General features: G+C 56.9%; 1 protein-coding gene across 2 annotated transcripts in view; it reads left to right on the forward strand.

The window, feature by feature from the left end:
• The first annotated feature begins 2,933 nt into the window (after positions 1–2,933).
• VPS35L (VPS35 endosomal protein sorting factor like) overlaps positions 2,934–25,958 on the forward strand; it is a 79,958-nt gene continuing 56,933 nt past the window's right edge. For both annotated transcript variants that reach the window (XM_073647605.1, XM_073647606.1), the window contains exons 1-6: positions 2,934–3,061; positions 5,881–5,980; positions 6,954–7,118; positions 7,918–8,037; positions 8,164–8,188; positions 9,896–9,972. In XM_073647605.1, the coding sequence (XP_073503706.1) occupies positions 3,033–3,061; positions 5,881–5,980; positions 6,954–7,118; positions 7,918–8,037; positions 8,164–8,188; positions 9,896–9,972 (516 nt within the window). In that variant the 5' untranslated portion in view covers positions 2,934–3,032. The remainder of the gene's footprint in view (positions 3,062–5,880; positions 5,981–6,953; positions 7,119–7,917; positions 8,038–8,163; positions 8,189–9,895; positions 9,973–25,958) is intronic.

A 25,958-nucleotide genomic window follows, 5' to 3' on the forward strand; every position in this document is an offset into this window, starting at 1 on the left:
ACTGTTCCCCATTGATCAAAAGTTCTGATGGGTAACTATGGCACGAGAAAAAGCTTTTAAAATTATTACTTCATGGTGCAACTGCCCAACAAGAATCAGGAGGGATTCATTAGTGTGATTCCATGATTATTTTCCCAGAATTCAGGAAAGACCAAGTTTCTTTTTGATTTTAGGTTGGGGCTACATGGTGACTTTGGCCGCGACACCTGTGGTGCAGCAAAGGTTCGCTCGGTGCCGCTGCTACATCGCAATACAAGTAAAACGGGGTCTCATTGCGAGCCCCGAGGAGACTCCAACAAGAAAGTCGTAAAAAATCAGACTCGGTTGCTTGTCGTAGTACCCTCGGGGATCTCATTCACTTGTACTGCGCTGTGATGAAGCAGTGGCACCAAGCAGACCTTGGTTGCACGACAGGTGTTGTGGCCAAAGTTGCCATGTTGATCCAGCCTTAGATCATCTTCTAGTGCTGCTGACTGGTTGAGTAGTATAAAGCCTCCATTTCTCAAATATTACAGGTCCTGTGGTCTCTCGGATCTTTTCAGGGCTCCTGAGCTCCTACAGCACATGGCATATTACTGCCGGCCATGTGTCTTTCACACAACGCCAACCCTGCACGTACAACACTGCGGCAAGGACAGTCCTCGCCAATTCGTGTCTTAACTTGTTGGGGTTAATGGCCGGTGCTGTGCTCACTGGAGCGAAGCCGCAATGATGTGTGCAGAGGAATCGCTTACGGTACAGCAATATGGTAGGTGGCCGGAGAACCTAGCTTTCAATTTTGTGGTTTTTAGAAGAACTGCATATTAATACAAGGACAGCAATATATTCTGAAATCCTCTTCGCACATGACGGACCCTCACTTTATATGTTATCTAGGAAGATAAATGTATGGGTGGCAAAGTGCAAAGTACTACCCTCCCCGCCAAGGAACCTGCAAGTCTGTGCATTAGGCCTATGGAGCAATTCGTTCCGGTCCGACCATATATCATGGACACGTGAACCCTGGCTCATTAATTTCCACCCAAAAAATGGGCACTAGCCATAATGAAGCTCGACATTACCTCATTCCCACTGCAACAAATTTCCATTTTTGCACATTAATTTTTTTCCTCCCTTTCTTCCAAGAGATATTTGTTCCCATCCACATAGCTATATGACGGCTTCATTTTTTTGCAGAACGATTTGTAGTTGTGAATGACACCATCCACTTTACCACATAATGTACTAAAATACAGGAAAAAGAAATCCAACTGAAGAGCGGGCAAAGATTGACGATTCTAGAGGTGCCACGCTGATACCAAAACAGACTGAATGCTGCTATAAATTCAGAGGGGACTCCAACAAAGTATTAGTTTAAGGGTGTGCAAAGTTATGCAAACTCATTATTTTAGTTCTTTAATTGCCTTTCCCACCTGGATATTTATAGTCACTGTTCAGCCTAAGCAAGTGTGCATGTACTTGGTGGAGCTGGGAGAGGTTGCTGTTGGCCAAACACCAATACATAAGGTCTATAGGCACCTACCGCTCTTTGGCATATGCCTCCTGACAAGTAAAAGGCGAAAGGTGCTCATTACCTGAGTATTGGATTTTGGAAAAATAACAAAAATCAGTGAAACTCACCTGCTGTCGCCCTCCTGGATCTAAAGCCGGACTTTCTATGGAGCGATGACTGCACTTGTTAACCAGCCACAGGACCGAGCGAGCGATGGTGACATGTGATGGGTTGCATTGATTCGGTTTCTTAAACTTGCCCATCCTCAGAAGAAAACCCAATGACATGGAGTTCAAACCACCTGTGATTGTCTGCAGCGGTCCCCTGACGTCCTAACGGAACAGGCTTTGCTTCTAGAGCCAGCGCAGACTTCTGAAGTGGCCTGTGTGGGAACCACAGCGGCACTGGAAGGCGAGTATGCCACTGTTCATTATTTTAAGCATATCCGTGCCTTAAGAATGATTTTTTTTTCTATACCAGACAACCCCTTTAAGTTACTTGCCTTTATAGTATTTTATATGGTGCAGATGTTGCATTAGACTAAAATCAAATATGAAGTTTTAGGGGCAGTTTTCTGAGTCAAAGCTAGAAATGGATTCGGAATGAAAAGGAATTCTATAAAGGAAGGAGACCTACTTCTTCCTGCCAGATCCATTTCAGCTTTTATTATTATTATTATCCATCCATTCCATGGCGCTTTACATGTGAAGATGGGTATACATAATAAAAAAATCTAAATCTTGACAGTATGGGAGGAAACCGGAGAACAAAGGAAAAAAGCGAGATTCCAGCACAAAGTTCCTTTAAAAAAACACTTTTATTGCGACTTATTAAAATCCATGTAGAAAAAATCCATCCACCATAGAGAAAATCAGACGCGTTTCAGACAGTGCTGGCAATGACTGAGGACTGTGTCTGAAACGCGTCTGCTTTTTTCTATGGTGGATGGATTTTTTCTACATGGATTTTGATATGTCACAATAAAAGTGTTTTTTTTTTAAAGGATCCCTTTGCTGGAATCTTGCTTGATTCCTCTGTGTTCTCCGGTTTCCTCCCATACTGTCAATATTTAGATTGTGAGCCCCAATGGGGAGAGTGATGATGATGATGTCAGTACAGCGCTGTGGAATATGATGGCGCTATATAAGTAAATAATAATCCAGGTAGGTCTAGTCCTTTCCCTGGGATAGATAATACAGGATCCAGCAGAGAGCGCATTATTCAGGGAACTCTGCTATTCTAGTGTCATGTTATACAATAATCTGGCCATAGAAACTACTGGATTAAAATTCAGTTTCCATTGAAAAAACAATAAATGAGACATTAAAATTGGTCTTTAACCAAAAGGATTTACCAACTTCACACAATCACATCGGATAGCTAGAAAAGTTACCGCACTGTGCGCACAGTATTCTTCAGCCTGCAGTACCGATTTTGCCCACCAGATGTCAGCGTTAAGCGCTCGCTCGGTCTGGATGGCGCATCCGCCATCCACAACATGGCGAGAGGTCAGAGGTAAAAGTTGACAGTGAGTAGTCACATGACGCTGAAGATGGCTGCTGTTCAGTGGTAAGAATCGTCTTCTCTCCTTATACAAGGCGTTAGTGTATAATTGCACGTGTGTATGTGTGACCGTGAGGATACCTGCTGAGTGTGCACTGATGCACCACAGGGAATTCTCAGCACTAATGTAGAAATAAAGTGATGAGGTTGTCTAAATCAGCCAATCAGGGCGCTGCTTACATTTCCTATAGGACGTTTAGAGCTTAAGAGTTTAAATCTGATTGGTTGCTGTGACCGTTGACCTCAGATATGGGGGACACAATAATCCACCTTCCCAGTTCCTATGTCCAGGGCTATAAGACTTCTATATCCTATACTTGTGTCCTGGGAAATCGCTCAATAGCACTTCCCTAATCTGCTTCTACTATGAGAATCACCAATTTTTATGTGTAATTCTGCACGTTGTGTCCGAGCAAATACCCACCGCCATAAAGAGGGCATCTGGTGATGGACAGAGGTGTCGGTAGTTCCCGAGCCCCAGTGCATGGTCTGTAGCCGCCCCCCTCCCCCGCCGTGTGCCAGTTATAATGCTGGTGTCTCAAGGGACAGGAGGGCCCTAGAGGGGTATACCCATCTCAGGAAGTGATCTCTGGGGGTCCGACCTGCTATGGATACTTGGATACTGCAGACTTTCTCTGTATATTGCAATCGCAGTATAGCGATCTGCACACTCGCTAGGTCATAAATATGTGACAGTCCGCACCGTGAGCCCTTCTTTCTATGTTTTCATAAGATAGGGGTTAATTACATTTTATTAATATTTTTCAAGGATACACAGCCGGGGTGGGGTCGCCCAGATCCCACCGCCGCCACCGATACCAGCCAGGGGGTGTTGTGCAGATCCCACCGCCGCCACCGATACCATCTGGGTGGGGGAGGGGGAGGTCGTGCAGATCCCACTGCTGCCCCACCGATACCAACTGGGGGGAGTGGGGGTTAGTGCAGATCCCACCGCTGCCACCAATACCAGCCGGGGGGGTCGTGCAGATCCCACCGCTGCCACCAATACCAGCCGGGGGGGTCGTGCAGATCCCACCGCTGCCACCAATACCAGCCGGGGGGGTCGTGCAGATCCCACCGCTGCCACCAATACCAGCCGGGGGGGTCGTGCAGATCCCACCGCTGCCACCAATACCAGCCGGGGGGTCATGCAGATCCCACCGCTGCCACCAATACCAGCCGGGGGGTCATGCAGATCCCACCGCTGCCACCAGTACCAGCCGGGGGGGTCGTGCAGATCCCACCCCTGCCACCAATACCAGCCGGGGGGGTTGTGCAGATCCCACAGCTGCCGTCAGTTTGTCAGGGAGATGTAACTCCGCTGCCTCCAGTCGTCAGGACAAATACGCAATTGACTGATGAGTGATGAACGAGGCCACAACTGTTTCCACTACTAGGCCAGTTATTGGGAAACTCACAGTGAGCGTATGATATATACACCTCCGATACCAATGCATGGAATATATATATATATATACCTCGGTACAGTCACTATCATCTCCACAATAACAAGAGAACTACTTTCTTCTACCACCAATCGTTTATTGGACACCTGTTACCGGTAGCATATGGCTTCAGGGATGCAGTGAACGGAGCGATTAAATTTTATATATTTAATCCAGAAAGGTAGGCAGTGTTTATAAAAAAAAATATACGAAGATGATACAAAATTGGAACAAAACAATACGATCTATAGAATAAAAAGGAATAACGACAGAGAATTACAAAAGCTGATGTTGCAGGAATGGCTCTTATCTTTATGAAGGGAAATGCTCCGATTAGGAAAATGGACACTCTCACAGCAAAATATATTTTCCCGAATGAACTAAAGGTTACACCCACATATCTCGCCTTGGTGAGCTCCTATAGGGGTTGGTTGTGGGATGTGCTAGGTCTGTTACAATTTTATAAGATCCTTAATGTTCAGGATATCTTTGCCCCTGGAGGTCCCAGAGAGTAGGTGTTGTGGTCATGTTTCTTATCGCGATTTTACCTGTCCATAGAGATGAAACATGGCATGGATAGCATCATCCATTGGCCCGATATTAAGTTGGAGGGGTTTGAATGGCTTCACGGTGATGTGAGTGAATGTGTTACGTTCATCCCTTCGTTACAACGCCAAAAATATATCTCCCCTAAATATCGGGTCAATGCAAACCCCAATATTCATCACTGGCCATTGGCTCCAAAACATCTCTGAACAGTGTTTTGATCATAGGAAGCTCTGGCCTGGGACGTGTACTTCACTGTTTCTGCCTAAATGGATCCCAGTCTCAGTGTCTGGCTCTCAGAGCAAATCTCCCGTTGTAATTACCTGGTTACTGCAGGAGGCCCCTACTTCAATGAAGGTTGAAGTGTCGTCTCTCTCACTTCTCCAGTTATAATTAGTTTCTCTCTTCACCAGTTATAATTAATCTCATATGTTCAATGTGAAGGTGATGTGTTCCCTCTCCAGAGATGTCTTTATGGATTTTCTTTTTTCTTTTTCTCTATGACAGTATTAATAATAATGATGCTAATAATAAAGGTTAAATAATAGGTGGAAAGGTTTACGTAATCACTTGCTTTTTATGGGCAATTTATTAATAGACGAGCTGCCACTTTGGACTAAGTCTATTAGAAAGTTGCATCTGTCCTGATCCATCCCAGGCGCCCTTTACCAGGATCACATTTGATCCATCCCAGGCGCCCTTTACCAGGATCACATTTGATCCATCCCAGGCGCCCTTTACCAGGATCACATTTGATCCATCCCAGGCGCCCTTTACCAGGATCACATTGGATACATAAGAAATATGTCGTCTTTTATTTTTCTCCATGTCCAGGCATTCCTGGGAAAGAGATTATTCTGAAGAGTTTGCGTCATGCAGGCTGGAGAAGACCCCTGTAGACTATGGGGATTACCATCCATTAAAGACCATCACTGTAAGTAAAACCTTGTCACCTTAATGCCATAAGGATATGTCGTATTTTACTTCAGTTGTGTATTATAATGTGTGGTGCCATGCCTCAACTGCTGCAGAACTTCTTTTTAAGCAAAGTTTTTTTTCCTAGTTAAACTGCAGAGCAGCCAGTAGAAAAAGTTTGCAGATCAGAGAACGATTTCTAATACAGTGTTCCAAAAAATTGAAGGGACACATTCATGCGGTCACATGCCGACTAGACATGCGCTGCATCGCTCATTGCAAGTTTATTGAGTGAGGCTGAAATACAGTCTAGTTTGAATGTGGCTGGAAGTATGCAAATCTCATATTTGCGGTCACATGATCGCCCTGCATCGGAGATGAGGATTCCCAAGTCTACAGTCTGTAACCCCTTTCAGCACTAGGTGGCGCCACACAAGATTAGAAAATGATCATTTTTAAAGGGAATCTGTCACTAAAATAACCCTCTACCCCAAATCATATATAATGGGGAAATGTAAATCCAACAACACCTTTTAATGCATATTCAAATGAGGCATTAAGTGCTCCGGAATGACAGCACTTCCCAACCTCTGCCTCCCGAAGTCGTTTACCCACCCAGCACCGACCCTGTAGCTTGATAGCTCACGGTTGGATTTCATTATAGAAAATTAGCTATCAGTCAACATAAAGGGATTGACAGATTCCCTTTAATAGCTTGTGAATAGCAAATATTGTACATTTTTATGATCCACATTGTGGATGTGATAATTAATATTGGGCCAAGCCCTTCTATTATATCTCTGCTGCAATTTTTATTTTGGCCACAGGATGGCGCCATATTAACAGGAACTTCCTTTGCCTGACTGCTGTGTTTTCCGCATTCCCTATGACGGTTTTTATATTCAATGCTTGTCTTTGTAGCTTTACATAGCTGATTAACCGCAGCACAGGATTTGGTTTGTAAACTTGTGCACTTTTGTTTTTTTTTTTAGGTTATAGAATCAAAATCTAAAAAACTAGGAAGAAAAGAGAGTACTTCATCCACCTCTTCTTCGTGCTCCTCCAGCTCGGTGGCGGACCCGCTGAGCAGTGTCCTGGATGGGACGGATCCCTTGTCCATGTTTGCAGCCACAGCTGAATCAGTTGCAGCCACCACGGTAATCAGTCGCACCCTCTGGATCTCCCCATCAGTCACCTATCAGTGGCAAAAACATAAGGCAATGCTGTGCTCCTTCTGGTGATACCCAACAGGCAGACCTTTACATATTTGGCGCGACAAAAAGGAAATAGCCGATTTGTAGATTTCCGCCAGTAGATACAGGTGGGTGTCAGCTGTATAACACAGCTGACACCTGCCACAAATAGAGCAGGCTCAGCTCCTGAGTCCGCTCCTTCCAACTTCCTCCGTACATGTGTAGGTTAAAGTTTGTGCTCCCGAACTATTCATAATTATGTGCATTAATTTCTCTTGTTTCCTTAAAGGGATTGTCCAGGCTTGGGGTTCTCACTATGTGACTGCAGACTTGTGAACCCTCACAGCATGTTCTCTGGTGCGGACGGGTGCATGACCGCAAGTATGCAACTTGCATGCATACGGACGCATACTGACTAGACTAGCGTGGTCTCGCGCAATACAAGTGAATTGAGTGAGGCCGGACACGTCTAGTCGTAATGTGTCTGGAAGTATGCAAATCGTGTATTTGTGGTTGCATGACCGCCCACTCTCGGCACCGGAGAATCCTGACAGCCGGCACTGTGCGCGCTGTAAGGATTCACAAGTCTGCAATCATCTAAATTGCAGCTCAGCTCCTATTCACTTCTATGGGTTCTTATATTGAGGACCTATCCGAATAGCAACGTAGTGGACAACCCCTTTACGCTTAAATCTGTTCAATCCTAAATGTTTAGTTTCTTCTTCCAGGTTTCCACAGTTTTTTTTCTCCATTTTTTTTGTAGGATATCAACAGGAAAAAGCGCGAGAAGGAGGAGGATTTCATAGGAAGCGATTTTGAGCCGTGGTCGAGTAAGCGTGGTGAGATCCTGGCCAGATACACGACGACTGAAAAGCTTTCTATAGTGAGTGGCTTTTTATTACTATGTTCTTTATGCACGGAAATCTGTAGTGTTAGGTAATAAACACATAGGGTCATATTACTATATTATTATGCATTTAAAAGATTTTTTTTGTCATTTTTGTTCCAGAATTTATTCATGGGCTCGGAGAGAGGTAAGTACCATGTCTCTTTTAATGATATTTCACCTTAAAAATAACAAAACAACAGATAACTGCATACATTATTATATCAATTTCTCAAGACTGATGAGACTGGAGTACTTACTTGGAAAATTCATCAGAATGGATGCATAATATTGGTAATTTAAATGAAAATGTTATCAGTCCACTTAAGGAGCGTGATTGCTCATGAGTCTGAGTGTATTCAGTCTCCACCTACCCAGTCTGGCGGACAGCTGCAGCTTGTACTGAACAGTGTTAGATCTCAGCAAGGCGGAGGTACACTGAGGAGTTGTCAGTAATGCCAGATGGGGGGAGTTGAGTTAAATTTTCATTATTTTTATTTATTTATTTTTTTTAACAGACATTAGATAAAGGGATTCCATTTGTAGCTACATTTCACAGTTTGTTATTTTAAAAAGTTGAACAATTTTCCAAAAACAAACAAACAGTGCAACGTATTCTGCTCTCTAATAAGCCTCTCCCCCTCCGCAACCCAATCTAATTGAGATTCTATCATTAGACATGGGACTAGTAGTTCTTCATGCTCTTGCTAGCTGTAAAAGATATGCGTTTGATATGGAAAAAAAAATTTTCTTTGTTTTTTTTTTTTACATATGTTAGTGGTTATTAATAAAGTTAAATAAATGAAGTTTCAGTCTGTAATTTTCATTTCATGCTTGGTTTTCGTACCCTTTGATGTGCAGTCGTAGCTTGACCAAATTTCAGCTTTTTTTTTCTTGTGGGAGTGTCCTTTCCAGTAATATATGCTGGATTTGTAGTCTATGCATATCCAGGGTGCTGGTGTCTGCATTAGCTTAATAGAATATATCAGCACAGCTTCTATCCTATACTTATACTTTCTGCATCTTGTTTCCCTCCTTTTCTATAGCCTGTCTTCTCTGCCCTCCCTGAGACTGTATACACATTTTCCCCTCTCCACATTGTGGAGATCTGTGTACAACCCCCTTCCTGCTGCTATCTCTAACACTGAGAGAAGGGGCAGGAGAGCAGTGGCGCCAGGAGCAGGAGTTCTGATAAATTTGTAGCATTTTTGCACATGACTCTGCTTGATTAAAGCCTTACACTGTGCAGCAGCAAAATGGTAGAACATTTTTATTGAAGAATATTGAGAAAATTGATTAATTTTGGATTTAGGAAGCAAAGAAAAAAAAAGAAAAAAATTCTGTGAGAAAGGTGTACATAGCCTTTGGCTTTAAAGGCTATGTACACAATTTTTTAAAAAATGTGCTATTGGTTATGTTTAGTGTAGTAACGTTGCACCAAGTTTTCATTTTTTATTTAAATTCCAGACCCTTTCATATGCAGGTTGTAGCTTGACCAAATTGTAGCTGTTTTTTTTTGCTTTTTATTGTGGGACTGTCACTCCCTGTAGTATAGGCTGGATGTGAGGTCTGTGCATATCCAGGCTGTTCCTGCCTTTATTAGCCTATATGTATACATATATCACCTTTTTTTAGATGTGTTGTTGCCATCAATTTCTAAATGAGTTAATTTTTTCAAATGAAATGGAAAATGTCTAACTTTTTTATGTTTCATTGTGAATAAAATATGGTGATTAGAGATTTCCTAATCCTTGTTTTCATCACATTTATGCTGCATCCCAACTTCTTTGGAATCGGAGTTGTGTATATAGAGCATAAAATTGTCTTCATTGACTAAAATCTGTTCCTTATTAAGGCAAAACTACGACTCCAGGTTCAGCGGTGTCAGAGAAAGTGAGAACACGGCTAGAGGAACTTGATGATCTGGAAGAAGTAAGAATAAACTTTTTTTTTTTCCCCCCCGATTTCTAATTCTCCAATAATTATCTATATATAAATATCTCTCTTTTCTCTCTTTCTCTTTCTTTCTCTCTCTCTTTTTTTATCTCTGTTTTTTGCACTGTTTTTCTCTTGCGCTCTTTTTCGCGCTCTCTTTCTCTCTCTGCGTGCCTCTCGCGCGCTCGCTCTCTCTGCGTGCCTCTCGCGCGCTCGCTCTCTCTGCGTGCCTCTCGCGCGCTCGCTCTCTCTGCGTGCCTCTCGCGCGCTCGCTCTCTCTGCGTGCCTCTCGCGCGCTCGCTCTCTCTGCGTGCCTCTCGCGCGCGCTCTCTCTGCGTGCCTCTCGCGCCCTCGCTCTCCCTATCTATCCTGGCTTCTTCTCCAGCCCTCGTTCCTTGCCCAGTGTTTGTGATGACGAGTCTGGGTGACTTGCAGTGGTCTATAATCAGTTACTGTGTGCACCTCGTGGTAGTATATGACATTTTCCACTTTTCTCTGTATTGCCAGAACTTGAGCCTTTTCTTGATAATACCATCTGAAGAACTTGCTCCGTGTATAGAGGTGGTCGGTGGGGGTCCGCTGCTCCAGAGTGTGAAGAGACAGGGTCTCCTTATTATTTGCACTGCGCAGGGTTTCCAGTGTTGCAGTTTCCGGCACAGCAGGGGAATCTGTGCAGAGGCTTCTGCTGACGCTCCTTCTTTCCCATTCCCAGTCTGACCCCATTAGTCAGAAATATCCTACCTATATGCCAAACTCCTTCAAAGGGTTCTTCCTAATCTGTGCATGTGCCGCATGTTCTCACCAGCACATACATGGAGTTGGAGAAGCACTGGAGGATGGCCGTCCCTCCATTTGATTCCTATCTGGATGTTTCGGTCGGGGGCCACTTCGCGCGCTCGCTCTCTCTGCGTGCCTCTCGCGCGCTCGCTCTCTCTGCGTGCCTCTCGCGCGCTCGCTCTCTCTGCGTGCCTCTTGCGCGCTCGCTCTCTGCGTGCCTCTCGCGCGCTCGCTCTCTGCGTGCCTCTCGCGCGCTCGCTCTCTGCGTGCCTCTCGCGCGCTCGCTCTCTCTGCGTGCTCTCTCTGCGTGCCTCTCGCGCGCTCGCTCTCTCTCTCTGCGTGCCTCTCGCACGCTCGCTCTCTCTGCGTGCCTCTCACTCGCACTCTCTGCGTGCCTCTCACTCGCGCTCTCTGCGTGCCTCTCACTCGCGCTCTCTGCGTGCCTCTCACTCGCTCTCTCTGCGTGCCTCTCGCGCGATCGCTCTCTCTGCGTGCCTCTCGCGCGATCGCTCTCTCTGCGTGCCTCTCGCGCGATCGCTCTCTCTGCGTGCCTCTCGCGCGATCGCTCTCTCTGCGTGCCTCTCGCGCGATCGCTCTCTCTGCGTGCCTCTCGCGCGATCGCTCTCTCTGCGTGCCTCTCGCGCGATCGCTCTCTCTGCGTGCCTCTCGCGCGATCGCTCTCTCTGCGTGCCTCTCGCGCGATCGCTCTCTCTGCGTGCCTCTCGCGCGATCGCTCTCTCTGCGTGCCTCTCGCGCGATCGCTCTCTCTGCGTGCCTCTCGCGCGATCGCTCTCTCTGCGTGCCTCTCGCGCGATCGCTCTCTCTGCGTGCCTCTCGCGCGATCGCTCTCTCTGCGTGCCTCTCGCGCGATCGCTCTCTCTGCGTGCCTCTCGCGCCCTCGCTCTCTCTGCGTGCCTCTCGCGCCCTCGCTCTCTCTGCGTGCCTCTCGCGCCCTCGCTCTCTCTGCGTGCCTCTCGCGCCCTCGCTCTCTCTGCGTGCCTCTCGCGCGCGCTCTCTCTGCGTGCCTCTCGCGCGCGCGCTCTCTCTGCGTGCCTCTCTCTCCCGCGCGCTCTCTCTGCGTGCCTCTCTCTCGCGCGCGCTCTCTCTGCGTGCCTCTCTCGCGCGCGCTCTCTCTGCGTGCCTCTCTCTCGCGCGCGCTCTCTCTGCGTGCCTCTCTCTCGCGCGCGCTCTCTCTGCGTGCCTCTCTCTCGCGCGCGCGCTCTCTCTGCGTGCCTCTCTCTCGCGCGCGCGCGCTCTCTCTGCGTGCCTCTCTCGCGCGCGCGCTCTCTCTGCGTGCCTCTCTCTCGCGCGCGCTCTCTCTGCGTGCCTCTCGCGCGCGCTCTCTCTGCGTGCCTCTCGCGCGCTCTCTCTGCGTGCCTCTCGCGCGCTCTCTCTGCGTGCCTCTCGCGCGCTCTCTCTGCGTGCCTCTCGCGCGCTCTCTCTGCGTGCCTCTCGCGCGCTCGCTCTCTGCGTGCCTCTCGCGCGCTCGCTCTCTCTGCGTGCCTCTCGCGCGCGCGCGCGCTCTCTCTGCGTGCCTCTCGCGCGCTCGCTCTGCGTGCCTCTCTCGCGCGCGCGCTCTCTCTGCGTGCCTCTCTCGCGCGCGCGCTCTCTCTGCGTGCCTCTCGCGCGCGCTCTCTCTGCGTGCCTCTCGCGCGCGCTCTCTCTGCGTGCCTCTCGCGCCCTCGCTCTCCCTATCTATCCTGGCTTCTTCTCCAGCCCTCGTTCCTTGCCCAGTGTTTGTGATGACGAGTCTGGGTGACTTGCAGTGGTCTATAATCAGTTACTGTGTGCACCTCGTGGTAGTATATGACATTTTCCACTTTTCTCTGTATTGCCAGAACTTGAGCCTTTTCTTGATAATACCATCTGAAGAACTTGCTCCGTGTATAGAGGTGGTCGGTGGGGGTCCGCTGCTCCAGAGTGTGAAGAGACAGGGTCTCCTTATTATTTGCACTGCGCAGGGTTTCCAGTGTTGCAGTTTCCGGCACAGCAGGGGAATCTGTGCAGAGGCTTCTGCTGACGCTCCTTCTTTCCCATTCCCAGTCTGACCCCATTAGTCAGAAATATCCTACCTATATGCCAAACTCCTTCAAAGGGTTCTTCCTAATCTGTGCATGTGCCGCATGTTCTCACCAGCACATACATGGAGTTGGAGAAGCACTGGAGGATGGCCGTCCCTCCATTTGATTCCTATCTGGATGTTTCGGTCGGGGGCCACTTCGCGCGCTCGCTCTCTCTGCGTGCGTCTCGCGCGCTCGCTCTCTCTGCGTGCCTCTCGCGCGCTCGCTCTCTCTGCGTGCCTCTTGCGCGCTCGCTCTCTGCGTGCCTCTTGCGCGCTCGCTCTCTGCGTGCCTCTCGCGCGCTCGCTCTCTGCGTGCCTCTCGCGCGCTCGCTCTCTGCGTGCCTCTCGCGCGCTCGCTCTCTGCGTGCCTCTCGCGCGCTCGCTCTCTCTGTGTGCTCTCTCTGCGTGCCTCTCGCGCGCTCGCTCTCTCTCTCTGCGTGCCTCTCGCACGCTCGCTCTCTCTGCGTGCCTCTCACTCGCACTCTCTGCGTGCCTCTCACTCGCGCTCTCTGCGTGCCTCTCACTCGCGCTCTCTGCGTGCCTCTCACTCGCTCTCTCTGCGTGCCTCTCGCGCGATCGCTCTCTCTGCGTGCCTCTCGCGCGATCGCTCTCTCTGCGTGCCTCTCGCGCGATCGCTCTCTCTGCGTGCCTCTCGCGCGATCGCTCTCTCTGCGTGCCTCTCGCGCGATCGCTCTCTCTGCGTGCCTCTCGCGCGATCGCTCTCTCTGCGTGCCTCTCGCGCGATCGCTCTCTCTGCGTGCCTCTCGCGCGATCGCTCTCTCTGCGTGCCTCTCGCGCGATCGCTCTCTCTGCGTGCCTCTCGCGCGATCGCTCTCTCTGCGTGCCTCTCGCGCCCTCGCTCTCTCTGCGTGCCTCTCGCGCCCTCGCTCTCTCTGCGTGCCTCTCGCGCCCTCGCTCTCTCTGCGTGCCTCTCGCGCCCTCGCTCTCTCTGCGTGCCTCTCGCGCCCTCGCTCTCTCTGCGTGCCTCTCGCGCCCTCGCTCTCTCTGCGTGCCTCTCGCGCGCGCTCTCTCTGCGTGCCTCTCGCGCGCGCTCTCTCTGCGTGCCTCTCGCGCGCGCGCGCTCTGCGTGCCTCTCGCGCGCGCGCGCTCTCTCTGCGTGCCTCTCTCCCGCGCGCTCTCTCTGCGTGCCTCTCTCTCGCGCGCGCTCTCTCTGCGTGCCTCTCTCGCGCGCGCTCTCTCTGCGTGCCTCTCTCTCGCGCGCTCTCTCTGCGTGCCTCTCTCTCGCGCGCGCTCTCTCTGCGTGCCTCTCTCTCGCGCGCGCGCTCTCTCTGCGTGCCTCTCTCTCTCGCGCGCGCGCTCTCTCTGCGTGCCTCTCTCTCGCGCGCGCGCGCTCTCTCTGCGTGCCTCTCTCGCGCGCGCGCTCTCTCTGCGTGCCTCTCTCTCGCGCGCGCTCTCTCTGCGTGCCTCTCGCGCGCGCTCTCTCTGCGTGCCTCTCGCGCGCGCTCTCTCTGCGTGCCTCTCGCGCGCTCTCTCTGCGTGCCTCTCGCGCGCTCTCTCTGCGTGCCTCTCGCGCGCTCGCTCTCTGCGTGCCTCTCGCGCGCTCGCTCTCAGCGTGCCTCTCGCGCGCTCGCTCTCTCTGCGTGCTCTCTCTCTCTGCGTGCTTCTCGCACGCTCTCTCTCTCTGCGTGCCTCTCACTCGCGCTCTGTGCGTGCCTCTCACTCGCGCTCTCTGCGTGCCTCTCGCGCGCTCGCTCTCTCTGCGTGCCTCTCGCGCGCGCGCTCTCTCTGCGTGCCTCTCGCGCGCGCGCTCTCTCTGCGTGCCTCTCTCTCGCGCGCGCTCTCTCTGCGTGCCTCTCGCGCGCGCTCTCTCTGCGTGCCTCTCGCGCGCTCTCTCTGCGTGCCTCTCGCGCGCTCTCTCTGCGTGCCTCTCGCGCGCTCTCTCTGCGTGCCTCTCGCGCGCTCGCTCTCTGCGTGCCTCTCGCGCGCTCGCTCTCTCTGCGTGCCTCTCGCGCGCGCTCTCTCTGCGTGCCTCTCGCGCGCTCGCTCTGCGTGCCTCTCTCGCGCGCGCGCTCTCTCTGCGTGCCTCTCTCGCGCGCGCGCTCTCTCTGCGTGCCTCTCGCGCGCGCTCTCTCTGCGTGCCTCTCGCGCGCGCTCTCTCTGCGTGCCTCTCGCGCGCGCTCTCTCTGCGTGCCTCTCGCGCCCTCGCTCTCCCTATCTATCCTGGCTTCTTCTCCAGCCCTCGTTCCTTGCCCAGTGTTTGTGATGACGAGTCTGGGTGACTTGCAGTGGTCTATAATCAGTTACTGTGTGCACCTCGTGGTAGTATATGACATTTTCCACTTTTCTCTGTATTGCCAGAACTTGAGCCTTTTCTTGATAATACCATCTGAAGAACTTGCTCCGTGTATAGAGGTGGTCGGTGGGGGTCCGCTGCTCCAGAGTGTGAAGAGACAGGGTCTCCTTATTATTTGCACTGCGCAGGGTTTCCAGTGTTGCAGTTTCCGGCACAGCAGGGGAATCTGTGCAGAGGCTTCTGCTGACGCTCCTTCTTTCCCATTCCCAGTCTGACCCCATTAGTCAGAAATATCCTACCTATATGCCAAACTCCTTCAAAGGGTTCTTCCTAATCTGTGCATGTGCCGCATGTTCTCACCAGCACATACATGGAGTTGGAGAAGCACTGGAGGATGGCCGTCCCTCCATTTGATTCCTATCTGGATGTTTCGGTCGGGGGCCACTTCGCGCGCTCGCTCTCTCTGCGTGCCTCTCGCGCGCTCGCTCTCTCTGCGTGCCTCTCGCGCGCTCGCTCTCTCTGCGTGCCTCTTGCGCGCTCGCTCTCTGCGTGCCTCTTGCGCGCTCGCTCTCTGCGTGCCTCTCGCGCGCTCGCTCTCTGCGTGCCTCTCGCGCGCTCGCTCTCTGCGTGCCTCTCGCGCGCTCGCTCTCTGCGTGCCTCTCGCGCGCTCGCTCTCTCTGTGTGCTCTCTCTGCGTGCCTCTCGCGCGCTCGCTCTCTCTCTCTGCGTGCCTCTCGCACGCTCGCTCTCTCTGCGTGCCTCTCACTCGCACTCTCTGCGTGCCTCTCACTCGCGCTCTCTGCGTGCCTCTCACTCGCTCTCTCTGCGTGCCTCTCACTCGCTCTCTCTGCGTGCCTCTCGCGCGATCGCTCTCTCTGCGTGCCTCTCGCGCGATCGCTCTCTCTGCGTGCCTCTCGCGCGATCGCTCTCTCTGCGTGCCTCTCGCGCGATCGCTCTCTCTGCGTGCCTCTCGCGCGATCGCTCTCTCTGCGTGCCTCTCGCGCGATCGCTCTCTCTGCGTGCCTCTCGCGCGATCGCTCTCTCTGCGTGCCTCTCGCGCGATCGCTCTCTCTGCGTGCCTCTCGCGCCCTCGCTCTCTCTGCGTGCCTCTCGCGCCCTCGCTCTCTCTGCGTGCCTCTCGCGCCCTCGCTCTCTCTGCGTGCCTCTCGCGCCCTCGCTCTCTCTGCGTGCCTCTCGCGCCCTCGCTCTCTCTGCGTGCCTCTCGCGCGCGCTCTCTCTGCGTGCCTCTCGCGCGCGCTCTCTCTGCGTGCCTCTCGCGCGCGCTCTCTCTGCGTGCCTCTCGCGCGCGCGCGCTCTCTCTGCGTGCCTCTCTCTCCCGCGCGCTCTCTCTGCGTGCCTCTCTCTCGCGCGCGCTCTCTCTGCGTGCCTCTCTCGCGCGCGCTCTCTCTGCGTGCCTCTCTCTCGCGCGCGCTCTCTCTGCGTGCCTCTCTCTCGCGCGCGCTCTCTCTGCGTGCCTCTCTCTCGCGCGCGCGCTCTCTCTGCGTGCCTCTCTCTCTCGCGCGCGCGCTCTCTCTGCGTGCCTCTCTCTCGCGCGCGCGCGCTCTCTCTGCGTGCCTCTCTCGCGCGCGCGCTCTCTCTGCGTGCCTCTCTCTCGCGCGCGCTCTCTCTGCGTGCCTCTCGCGCGCGCTCTCTCTGCGTGCCTCTCGCGCGCTCTCTCTGCGTGCCTCTCGCGCGCTCTCTCTGCGTGCCTCTCGCGCGCTCTCTCTGCGTGCCTCTCGCGCGCTCGCTCTCTGCGTGCCTCTCGCGCGCTCGCTCTCAGCGTGCCTCTCGCGCGCTCGCTCTCTCTGCGTGCTCTCTCTCTCTGCGTGCTTCTCGCACGCTCTCTCTCTCTGCGTGCCTCTCACTCGCGCTCTGTGCGTGCCTCTCACTCGCGCTCTCTGCGTGCCTCTCGCGCGCTCGCTCTCTCTGCGTGCCTCTCGCGCGCTCGCTCTCTCTGCGTGCCTCTCGCGCGCTCGCTCTCTCTGCGTGCCTCTCGCGCGCTCGCTCTCTCTGCGTGCCTCCCGCGCGCTCTCTCTGCGTGCCTCTCGCGCGCTCTCTCTGCGTGCCTCTCGCGCGCTCTCTCTGCGTGCCTCTCGCGCGCTCGCTCTCTCTGCGTGCCTCTCGCGCGCTCGCTCTCTCTGCGTGCCTCTCGCGCGCTCGCTCTCTCTGCGTGCCTCTCGCGCGCTCGCTCTCTCTGCGTGCCTCTCGCGCGCTCGCTCTCTCTGCGTGCCTCTCGCGCGCTCGCTCTCTCTGCGTGCCTCTCGCGCGCTCTCTCTGCGTGCCTCTCGCGCGCTCTCTCTGCGTGCCTCTCGCGCGCTCTCTTTGCGTGCCTCTCGCGCGCTCTCTTTGCGTGCCTCTCGCGCGCTCTCTCTGCGTGCCTCTCGCGCTCTCTCTCTCTCTGCGTGCCTCTCGCGCGCTCGCTCTCTCTGCGTGCCTCTCGCGCGCTCGCTCTCTCTGCGTGCCTCTCGCGCGCTCGCTCTCTCTGCGTGCCTCTCGCGCGCTCGCTCTCTCTGCGTGCCTCTCGCGCGCTCGCTCTCTCTGCGTGCCTCTCGCGCGCTCGCTCTCTCTGCGTGCCTCGCGCTCGCTCTCTCTGCGTGCCTCTCGCGCGCTCGCTCTCTGCGTGCCTCTCGCGCGCTCGCTCTCTCTGCGTGCCTCTGGCGCGCTCGCTCTCTCTGCGTGCCTCTGGCGCGCGCGCTCTCTCTGCGTGCCTCTGGCGCGCGCGCTCTCTCTGCGTGCCTCTGGCGCGCGCGCTCTTTCTGCGTGCCTCTCGCTCGCTCTCTCTGCGTGCCTCTCTCTCGCGCTCTCTCTGCGTGCCTCTCTCTCGCGCGCTCTCTCTGCGTGCCTCTCGCGCGCTCCCTCTCTCTGCGTGCCTCTCGCGCCCTCGCTCTCTCTGCGTGCCTCTCGCGCCCTCGCTCTCTCTGCGTGCCTCTCGCGCCCTCGCTCTCTCTGCGTGCCTCTCGCGCCCTCGCTCTCTCTGCGTGCCTCTCGCGCCCTCGCTCTCTCTGCGTGCCTCTCGCGCCCTCGCTCTCTCTGCGTGCCTCTCGCGCCCTCGCTCTCTCTGCGTGCCTCTCGCGCCCTCGCTCTCTCTGCGTGCCTCTCGCGCCCTCGCTCTCTCTGCGTGCCTCTCGCGCCCTCGCTCTCTCTGCGTGCCTCTCGCGCCCTCGCTCTCTCTGCGTGCCTCTCGCGCGCGCGCGCTCTCTCTGCGTGCCTCTCTCTCGCGCGCGCTCTCTCTGCGTGCCTCTCGCGCGCGCGCGCTCTCTCTGCGTGCCTCTCGCGCCCTCGCTCTCCCTATCTATCCTGGCTTCTTCTCCAGCCCTCGTTCCTTGCCCAGTGTTTGTGATGACGAGTCTGGGTGACTTGCAGTGGTCTATAATCAGTTACTGTGTGCACCTCGTGGTAGTATATGACATTTTCCACTTTTCTCTGTATTGCCAGAACTTTGAGCCTTTTCTTGATAATACCATCTGAAGAACTTGCTCCGTGTATAGAGGTGGTCGGTGGGGGTCCGCTGCTCCAGAGTGTGAAGAGACAGGGTCTCCTTATTATTTGCACTGCGCAGGGTTTCCAGTGTTGCAGTTTCCGGCACAGCAGGGGAATCTGTGCAGAGGCTTCTGCTGACGCTCCTTCTTTCCCATTCCCAGTCTGACCCCATTAGTCAGAAATATCCTACCTATATGCCAAACTCCTTCAAAGGGTTCTTCCTAATCTGTGCATGTGCCGCATGTTCTCACCAGCACATACATGGAGTTGGAGAAGCACTGGAGGATGGCCGTCCCTCCATTTGATTCCTATCTGGATGTTTCGGTCGGGGGCCACTTCGCGCGCTCGCTCTCTCTGCGTGCCTCTCACTCGCTCTCTGCGTGCCTCTCGCGCGCTCGCTCTCTCTGCGTGCCTCTCGCGCGCTCGCTCTCTCTGCGTGCCTCTCGCGCGCTCGCTCTCTCTGCGTGCCTCTCGCGCGCTCGCTCTCTGCGTGCCTCTCGCGCGCTCGCTCTCTCTGCGTGCCTCTCGCGCGCTCGCTCTCTCTCTCTGCGTGCCTCTCGCACGCTCGCTCTCTCTGCGTGCCTCTCACTCGCGCTCTCTGCGTGCCTCTCACTCGCGCTCTCTGCGTGCCTCTCGCGCGATCGCTCTCTCTGCGTGCCTCTCGCGCGATCGCTCTCTCTGCGTGCCTCTCGCGCGATCGCTCTCTCTGCGTGCCTCTCGCGCGATCGCTCTCTCTGCGTGCCTCTCGCGCGATCGCTCTCTCTGCGTGCCTCTCGCGCGCTCGCTCTCTCTGCGTGCCTCTCGCGCGCTCGCTCTCTCTGCGTGCCTCTCGCGCGCTCGCTCTCTCTGCGTGCCTCTCGCGCGCTCGCTCTCTCTGCGTGCCTCTCGCTCGCTCTCTCTGCGTGCCTCTCGCGCGCTCTCTCTGCGTGCCTCTCGCGCGCTCTCTCTGCGTGCCTCTCGCGCGCTCTCTCTGCGTGCCTCTCGCGCTCTCTCTGCGTGCCTCTCGCGCGCTCGCTCTCTCTGCGTGCCTCTCGCGCGCTCGCTCTCTCTGCGTGCCTCTCGCGCGCTCGCTCTCTGCGTGCCTCTCGCGCGCTCGCTCTCTGCGTGCCTCTCGCGCGCTCGCTCTCTCTGCGTGCCTCTCGCGCGCTCGCTCTCTCTCTCTGCGTGCCTCTCGCACGCTCGCTCTCTCTGCGTGCCTCTCACTCACACTCTCTGCGTGCCTCTCACTCGCGCTCTCTGCGTGCCTCTCACTCGCGCTCTCTGCGTGCCTCTCGCGCGATCGCTCTCTCTGCGTGCCTCTCGCGCGATCGCTCTCTCTGCGTGCCTCTCGCGCGATCGCTCTCTCTGCGTGCCTCTCGCGCGATCGCTCTCTCTGCGTGCCTCTCGCGCGATCGCTCTCTCTGCGTGCCTCTCGCGCGATCGCTCTCTCTGCGTGCCTCTCGCGCGATCGCTCTCTCTGCGTGCCTCTCGCGCGCTCGCTCTCTCTGCGTGCCTCTCGCGCGCTCGCTCTCTCTGCGTGCCTCTCGCGCGCTCGCTCTCTCTGCGTGCCTCTCGCGCGCTCGCTCTCTCTGCGTGCCTCTCGCGCGCTCGCTCTGCGTGCCTCTCGCGCGCTCTCTCTGCGTGCCTCTCGCGCGCTCTCTCTGCGTGCCTCTCGCGCGCTCTCTCTGCGTGCCTCTCGCGCGCTCTCTCTGCGTGCCTCTCGCGCTCTCTCTGCGTGCCTCTCGCGCGCTCGCTCTCTCTGCGTGCCTCTCGCGCGCTCGCTCTCTCTGCGTGCCTCTCGCGCGCTTGCTCTCTCTGCGTGCCTCTCGCGCGCTCTCTCTGCGTGCCTCTCGCGCTCTCTCTCTGCGTGCCTCTCGCGCGCTCTCTCTGCGTGCCTCTCGCGCGCTCTCTCTGCGTGCCTCTCGCGCGCTCTCTCTGCGTGCCTCTCGCGCGCTCTCTCTGCGTGCCTCTCGCGCTCTCTCTCTGCGCGCCTCTCGCGCGCTCTCTCTCTCTGCGTGCCTCTCGCGCGCTCGCTCTCTCTGCGTGCCTCTCGCGCGCTCGCTCTCTCTGCGTGCCTCTCGCGCGCTCGCTCTCTCTGCGTGCCTCTGGCGCGCTCGCTCTCTCTGCGTGCCTCTGGCGCGCTCGCTCTCTCTGCGTGCCTCTGGCGCGCTCGCTCTCTCTGCGTGCCTCTGGCGCGCGCGCTCTCTCTGCGTGCCTCTGGCGCGCGCGCTCTCTCTGCGTGCCTCTGGCGCGCTCGCTCTGCGTTCCCCTTGCGCGCTCTCTCTGCGTGCCTCTCGCTCGCTCTCTCTGCGTGCCTCTCGCTCGCTCTCTCTGCGTGCCTCTCGCTCGCTCTCTCTGCGTGCCTCTCTCGCGCGCTCTCTCTGCGTGCCTCTCGCGCGCTCCCTCTCTCTGCGTGCCTCTCGCGCGCTCCCTCTCTCTGCGTGCCTCTCGCGCGCTCCCTCTCTCTGCGTGCCTCTCGCGCGCTCCCTCTCTCTGCGTGCCTCTCGCGCGCTCCCTCTCTCTGCGTGCCTCTCGCGCCCTCCCTCTCTCTGCGTGCCTCTCGCGCCCTCGCTCTCTCTGCGTGCCTCTCGCGCCCTCGCTCTCTCTGCGTGCCACTCGCGCCCTCGCTCTCTCTGCGTGCCTCTCGCGCGCGCGCTCTCTCTGCGTGCCTCTCGCGCGCGCGCTCTCTCTGCGTGCCTCTCGCGCGCGCGCTCTCTCTGCGTGCCTCTCTCGCGCGCTCTCTCTGCGTGCCTCTCGCGCGCGCTCTCTCTGCGTGCCTCTCGCGCGTGCGCTCTCTCTGCGTGCCTCTCGCGCGCGCGCTCTCTCTGCGTGCCTCTCGCGCGCGCGCTCTCTCTGCGTGCCTCTCGCGCGCGCTCTCTCTGCGTGCCTCTCTCTCGCGCGCGCGCTCTCTCTGCGTGCCTCTCTCTCGCGCGCTCTCTCTGCGTGCCTCTCTCGCGCGCGCGCTCTCTCTGCGTGCCTCTCTCTCGCGCGCTCTCTCTGCGTGCCTCTCGCGCGCGCTCTCTGCGTGCCTCTCTCGCGCGCTCTCTCTGCGTGCCTCTCGCGCGCTCGCTCTCTGCGTGCCTCTCGCGCGCGCGCTCTCTGCGTGCCTCTCGCACGCTCGCTCTCTCTGCGTGCTCTCTCTCTCTGCGTGCCTCTCGCGCGCTCGCTCTCTCTCTCTGCGTGCTTCTCGCACGCTCTCTCTCTCTGCGTGCCTCTCACTCGCGCTCTCTGCGTGCCTCTCACTCGCGCTCTCTGCGTGCCTCTCGCGCGCTCGCTCTCTCTGCGTGCCTCTCGCGCGCTCGCTCTCTCTGCGTGCCTCTCGCGCGCTCGCTCTCTCTGCGTGCCTCTCGCGCGCTCGCTCTCTCTGCGTGCCTCCCGCGCGCTCTTTCTGCGTGCCTCTCGCGCGCTCTCTCTGCGTGCCTCTCGTGCGCTCGCTCTCTCTGCGTGCCTCTCGCGCGCGCGCTCTCTCTGCGTGCCTCTCGCGCGCTCGCTCTCTGCGTGCCTCTCGCGCGCTCTCTCTGCGTGCCTCTCGCGCGCTCTCTCTGCGTGCCTCTCTCGCGCGCTCTCTCTGCGTGCCTCTCGCGCCCTCGCTCTCTCTGCGTGCCTCTCGCGCCCTCGCTCTCTCTGCGTGCCTCTCGCGCCCTCGCTCTCTCTGCGTGCCTCTCGCGCCCTCGCTCTCTCTGCGTGCCTCTCGCGCCCTCGCTCTCTCTGCGTGCCTCTCGCGCCCTCGCTCTCTCTGCGTGCCTCTCGCGCCCTCGCTCTCTCTGCGTGCCTCTCTCGCGCGCGCGCTCTCTCTGCGTGCCTCTCGCGCGCGCGCACTCTCTCTGCGTGCCTCTCGCGCGCGCGCGCGCTCTCTCTGCGTGCCTCTCGCGCGCGCGCTCTCTCTGCGTGCCTCTCGCGCGCGCGCGCTCTCTCTGCGTGCCTCTCGCGCGCTCGCTCTGCGTGCCTCTCTCGCGCGCGCGCTCGCTCTGCGTGCCTCTCTCGCGCGCGCGCTCGCTCTGCGTGCCTCTCTCGCGCGCGCGCTCTCTCTGCGTGCCTCTCGCGCGCGCTCTCTCTGCGTGCCTCTCGCGCGCGCTCTCTCTGCGTGCCTCTCGCGCGCGCTCTCTCTGCGTGCCTCTCGCGCGCGCTCTCTCTGCGTGCCTCTCGCGCCCTCGCTCTCCCTATCTATCCTGGCTTCTTCTCCAGCCCTCGTTCCTTGCCCAGTGTTTGTGATGACGAGTCTGGGTGACTTGCAGTGGTCTATAATCAGTTACTGTGTGCACCTCGTGGTAGTATATGACATTTTCCACTTTTCTCTGTATTGCCAGAACTTGAGCCTTTTCTTGATAATACCATCTGAAGAACTTGCTCCGTGTATAGAGGTGGTCGGTGGGGGTCCGCTGCTCCAGAGTGTGAAGAGACAGGGTCTCCTTATTATTTGCACTGCGCAGGGTTTCCAGTGTTGCAGTTTCCGGCACAGCAGGGGAATCTGTGCAGAGGCTTCTGCTGACGCTCCTTCTTTCCCATTCCCAGTCTGACCCCATTAGTCAGAAATATCCTACCTATATGCCAAACTCCTTCAAAGGGTTCTTCCTAATCTGTGCATGTGCCGCATGTTCTCACCAGCACATACATGGAGTTGGAGAAGCACTGGAGGATGGCCGTCCCTCCATTTGATTCCTATCTGGATGTTTCGGTCGGGGGCCACTTCGCGCGCTCGCTCTCTCTGCGTGCCTCTCACTCGCTCTCTGCGTGCCTCTCGCGCGCTCGCTCTCTCTGCGTGCCCCTCGCGCACTCGCTCTCTGCGTGCCTCTCGCGCGCTCGCTCTCTGCGTGCCTCTCGCGCGCTCGCTCTCTGCGTGCCTCTCGCGCGCTCGCTCTCTGCGTGCCTCTCGCGCGCTCGCTCTCTCTGCGTGCTCGCTCTCTCTGCGTGCCTCTTGCGCGCTCGCTCTCTCTCTCTGCGTGCCTCTCGCACGCTCGCTCTCTCTGCGTGCCTCTCACTCGCGCTCTCTGTGTGCCTCTCACTCGCGCTCTCTGCGTGCCTCTCACTCGCGCTCTCTGCGTGCCTCTCAGTCGCTCTCTGCGTGCCTCTCGCGCGCTCGCTCTCTCTGCGTGCCTCTCGTGCGCTCGCTCTCTCTGCGTGCCTCTCGCGCGCTCGCTCTCTCTGCGTGCCTCTCGCGCGCTCGCTCTCTCTGCGTGCCTCTCGCGCGCTCGCTCTCTCTGCGTGCCTCTCGCGCGCTCGCTCTCTCTGCGTGCCTCTCGCGCGCTCGCTCTCTCTGCGTGCCTCTCGCGCGCTCGCTCTCTGCGTGCCTCTCGCGCGCTCGCTCTGCGTGCCTCTCTCGCGCGCGCGCTCTCTCTGCGTGCCTCTCGCGCGCGCTCTCTCTGCGTGCCTCTCACGCGCGCTCTCTCTGCGTGCCTCTCGCGCGCGCTCTCTCTGCGTGCCTCTCGCGCCCTCGCTCTCCCTATCTATCCTGGCTTCTTCTCCAGCCCTCGTTCCTTGCCCAGTGTTTGTGATGACGAGTCTGGGTGACTTGCAGTGGTCTATAATCAGTTACTGTGTGCACCTCGTGGTAGTATATGACATTTTCCTCTGTATTGCCAGAACTTGAGCCTTTTCTTGATAATACCATCTGAAGAACTTGCTCCGTGTATAGAGGTGGTCGGTGGGGGTCCGCTGCTCCAGAGTGTGAAGAGACAGGGTCTCCTTATTATTTGCACTGCGCAGGGTTTCCAGTGTTGCAGTTTCCGGCACAGCAGGGGAATCTGTGCAGAGGCTTCTGCTGACGCTCCTTCTTTCCCATTCCCAGTCTGACCCCATTAGTCAGAAATATCCTACCTATATGCCAAACTCCTTCAAAGGGTTCTTCCTAATCTGTGCATGTGCCGCATGTTCTCACCAGCACATACATGGAGTTGGAGAAGCACTGGAGGATGGCCGTCCCTCCATTTGATTCCTATCTGGATGTTTCGGTCGGGGGCCACTTCGCGCGCTCGCTCTCTCTGCGTGCCTCTCACTCGCTCTCTGCGTGCCTCTCGCGCGCTCGCTCTCTCTGCGTGCCCCTCGCGCGCTCGCTCTCTGCGTGCCTCTCGCGCGCTCGCTCTCTGCGTGCCTCTCGCGCGCTCGCTCTCTCTGCGTGCTCGCTCTCTCTGCGTGCCTCTTGCGCGCTCGCTCTCTCTCTGCGTGCCTCTCGCACGCTCGCTCTCTCTCTGCGTGCCTCTCACTCGCGCTCTCTGTGTGCCTCTCACTCGCGCTCTCTGCGTGCCTCTCACTCGCGCTCTCTGCGTGCCTCTCACTCGCTCTCTGCGTGCCTCTCGCGCGCTCGCTCTCTCTGCGTGCCTCTCGCGCGCTCGCTCTCTCTGCGTGCCTCTCGCGCGCTCGCTCTCTCTGCGTGCCTCTCGCGCGCTCGCTCTCTCTGCGTGCCTCTCGCGCGCTCTCTCTGCGTGCCTCTCTCTCTCGCGCGCTCTCTCTGCGTGCCTCTCGCGCGCGCTCTCTCTGCGTGCCTCTCGCGCGCGCGCGCTCTCTCTGCGTGCCTCTCGCGCGCGCTCTCTCTGCGTGCCTCTCGCGCGCGCTCTCTCTGCGTGCCTCTCGCGCGCGCGCGCTCTCTCTGCGTGCCTCTCGCGCGCGCGCTCTCTCTGCGTGCCTCTCGCGCGCGCGCTCTCTCTGCGTGCCTCTCGCGCGCGCGCTCTCTCTGCGTGCCTCGCGCGCGCGCGCTCTCTCTGCGTGCCTCTCTCTCGCGCGCTCTCTCTGCGTGCCTCTCTCTCGCGCGCGCTCTCTCTGCGTGCCTCTCTCGCGCGCGCTCTCTCTGCGTGCCTCTCGCGCCCTCGCTCTCTCTGCGTGCCTCTCGCGCGCTCGCTCTCTCTGCGTGCCTCTCGCGCGCTCGCTCTCTCTGCGTGCCTCTCGCGCGCTCGCTCTCTCTGCGTGCCTCTCGCGCGCTCTCTCTGCGTGCCTCTTGCGCGCGCGCTCTCTCTGCGTGCCTCTCGCGCGCGCGCTCTCTCTGCGTTCCTCTCGCGCCCTCGCTCTCCCTATCTATCCTGGCTTCTTCTCCAGCCCTCGTTCCTTGCCCAGTGTTTGTGATGACGAGTCTGGGTGACTTGCAGTGGTCTATAATCAGTTACTGTGTGCACCTCGTGGTAGTATATGACATTTTCCACTTTTCTCTGTATTGCCAGAACTTGAGCCTTTTCTTGATAATACCATCTGAAGAACTTGCTCCGTGTATAGAGGTGGTCGGTGGGGGTCCGCTGCTCCAGAGTGTGAAGAGACAGGGTCTCCTTATTATTTGCACTGCGCAGGGTTTCCAGTGTTGCAGTTTCCGGCACAGCAGGGGAATCTGTGCAGAGGCTTCTGCTGACGCTCCTTCTTTCCCATTCCCAGTCTGACCCCATTAGTCAGAAATATCCTACCTATATGCCAAACTCCTTCAAAGGGTTCTTCCTAATCTGTGCATGTGCCG

Source organism: Phyllobates terribilis, unplaced genomic scaffold (genome assembly GCF_046119375.1).
Source record: "Phyllobates terribilis strain yellow unplaced genomic scaffold, ASM4611937v1 Scaffold_9__5_contigs__length_417890890, whole genome shotgun sequence".
In the NCBI taxonomy this organism is placed as follows: domain Eukaryota; kingdom Metazoa; phylum Chordata; class Amphibia; order Anura; family Dendrobatidae; genus Phyllobates; species Phyllobates terribilis.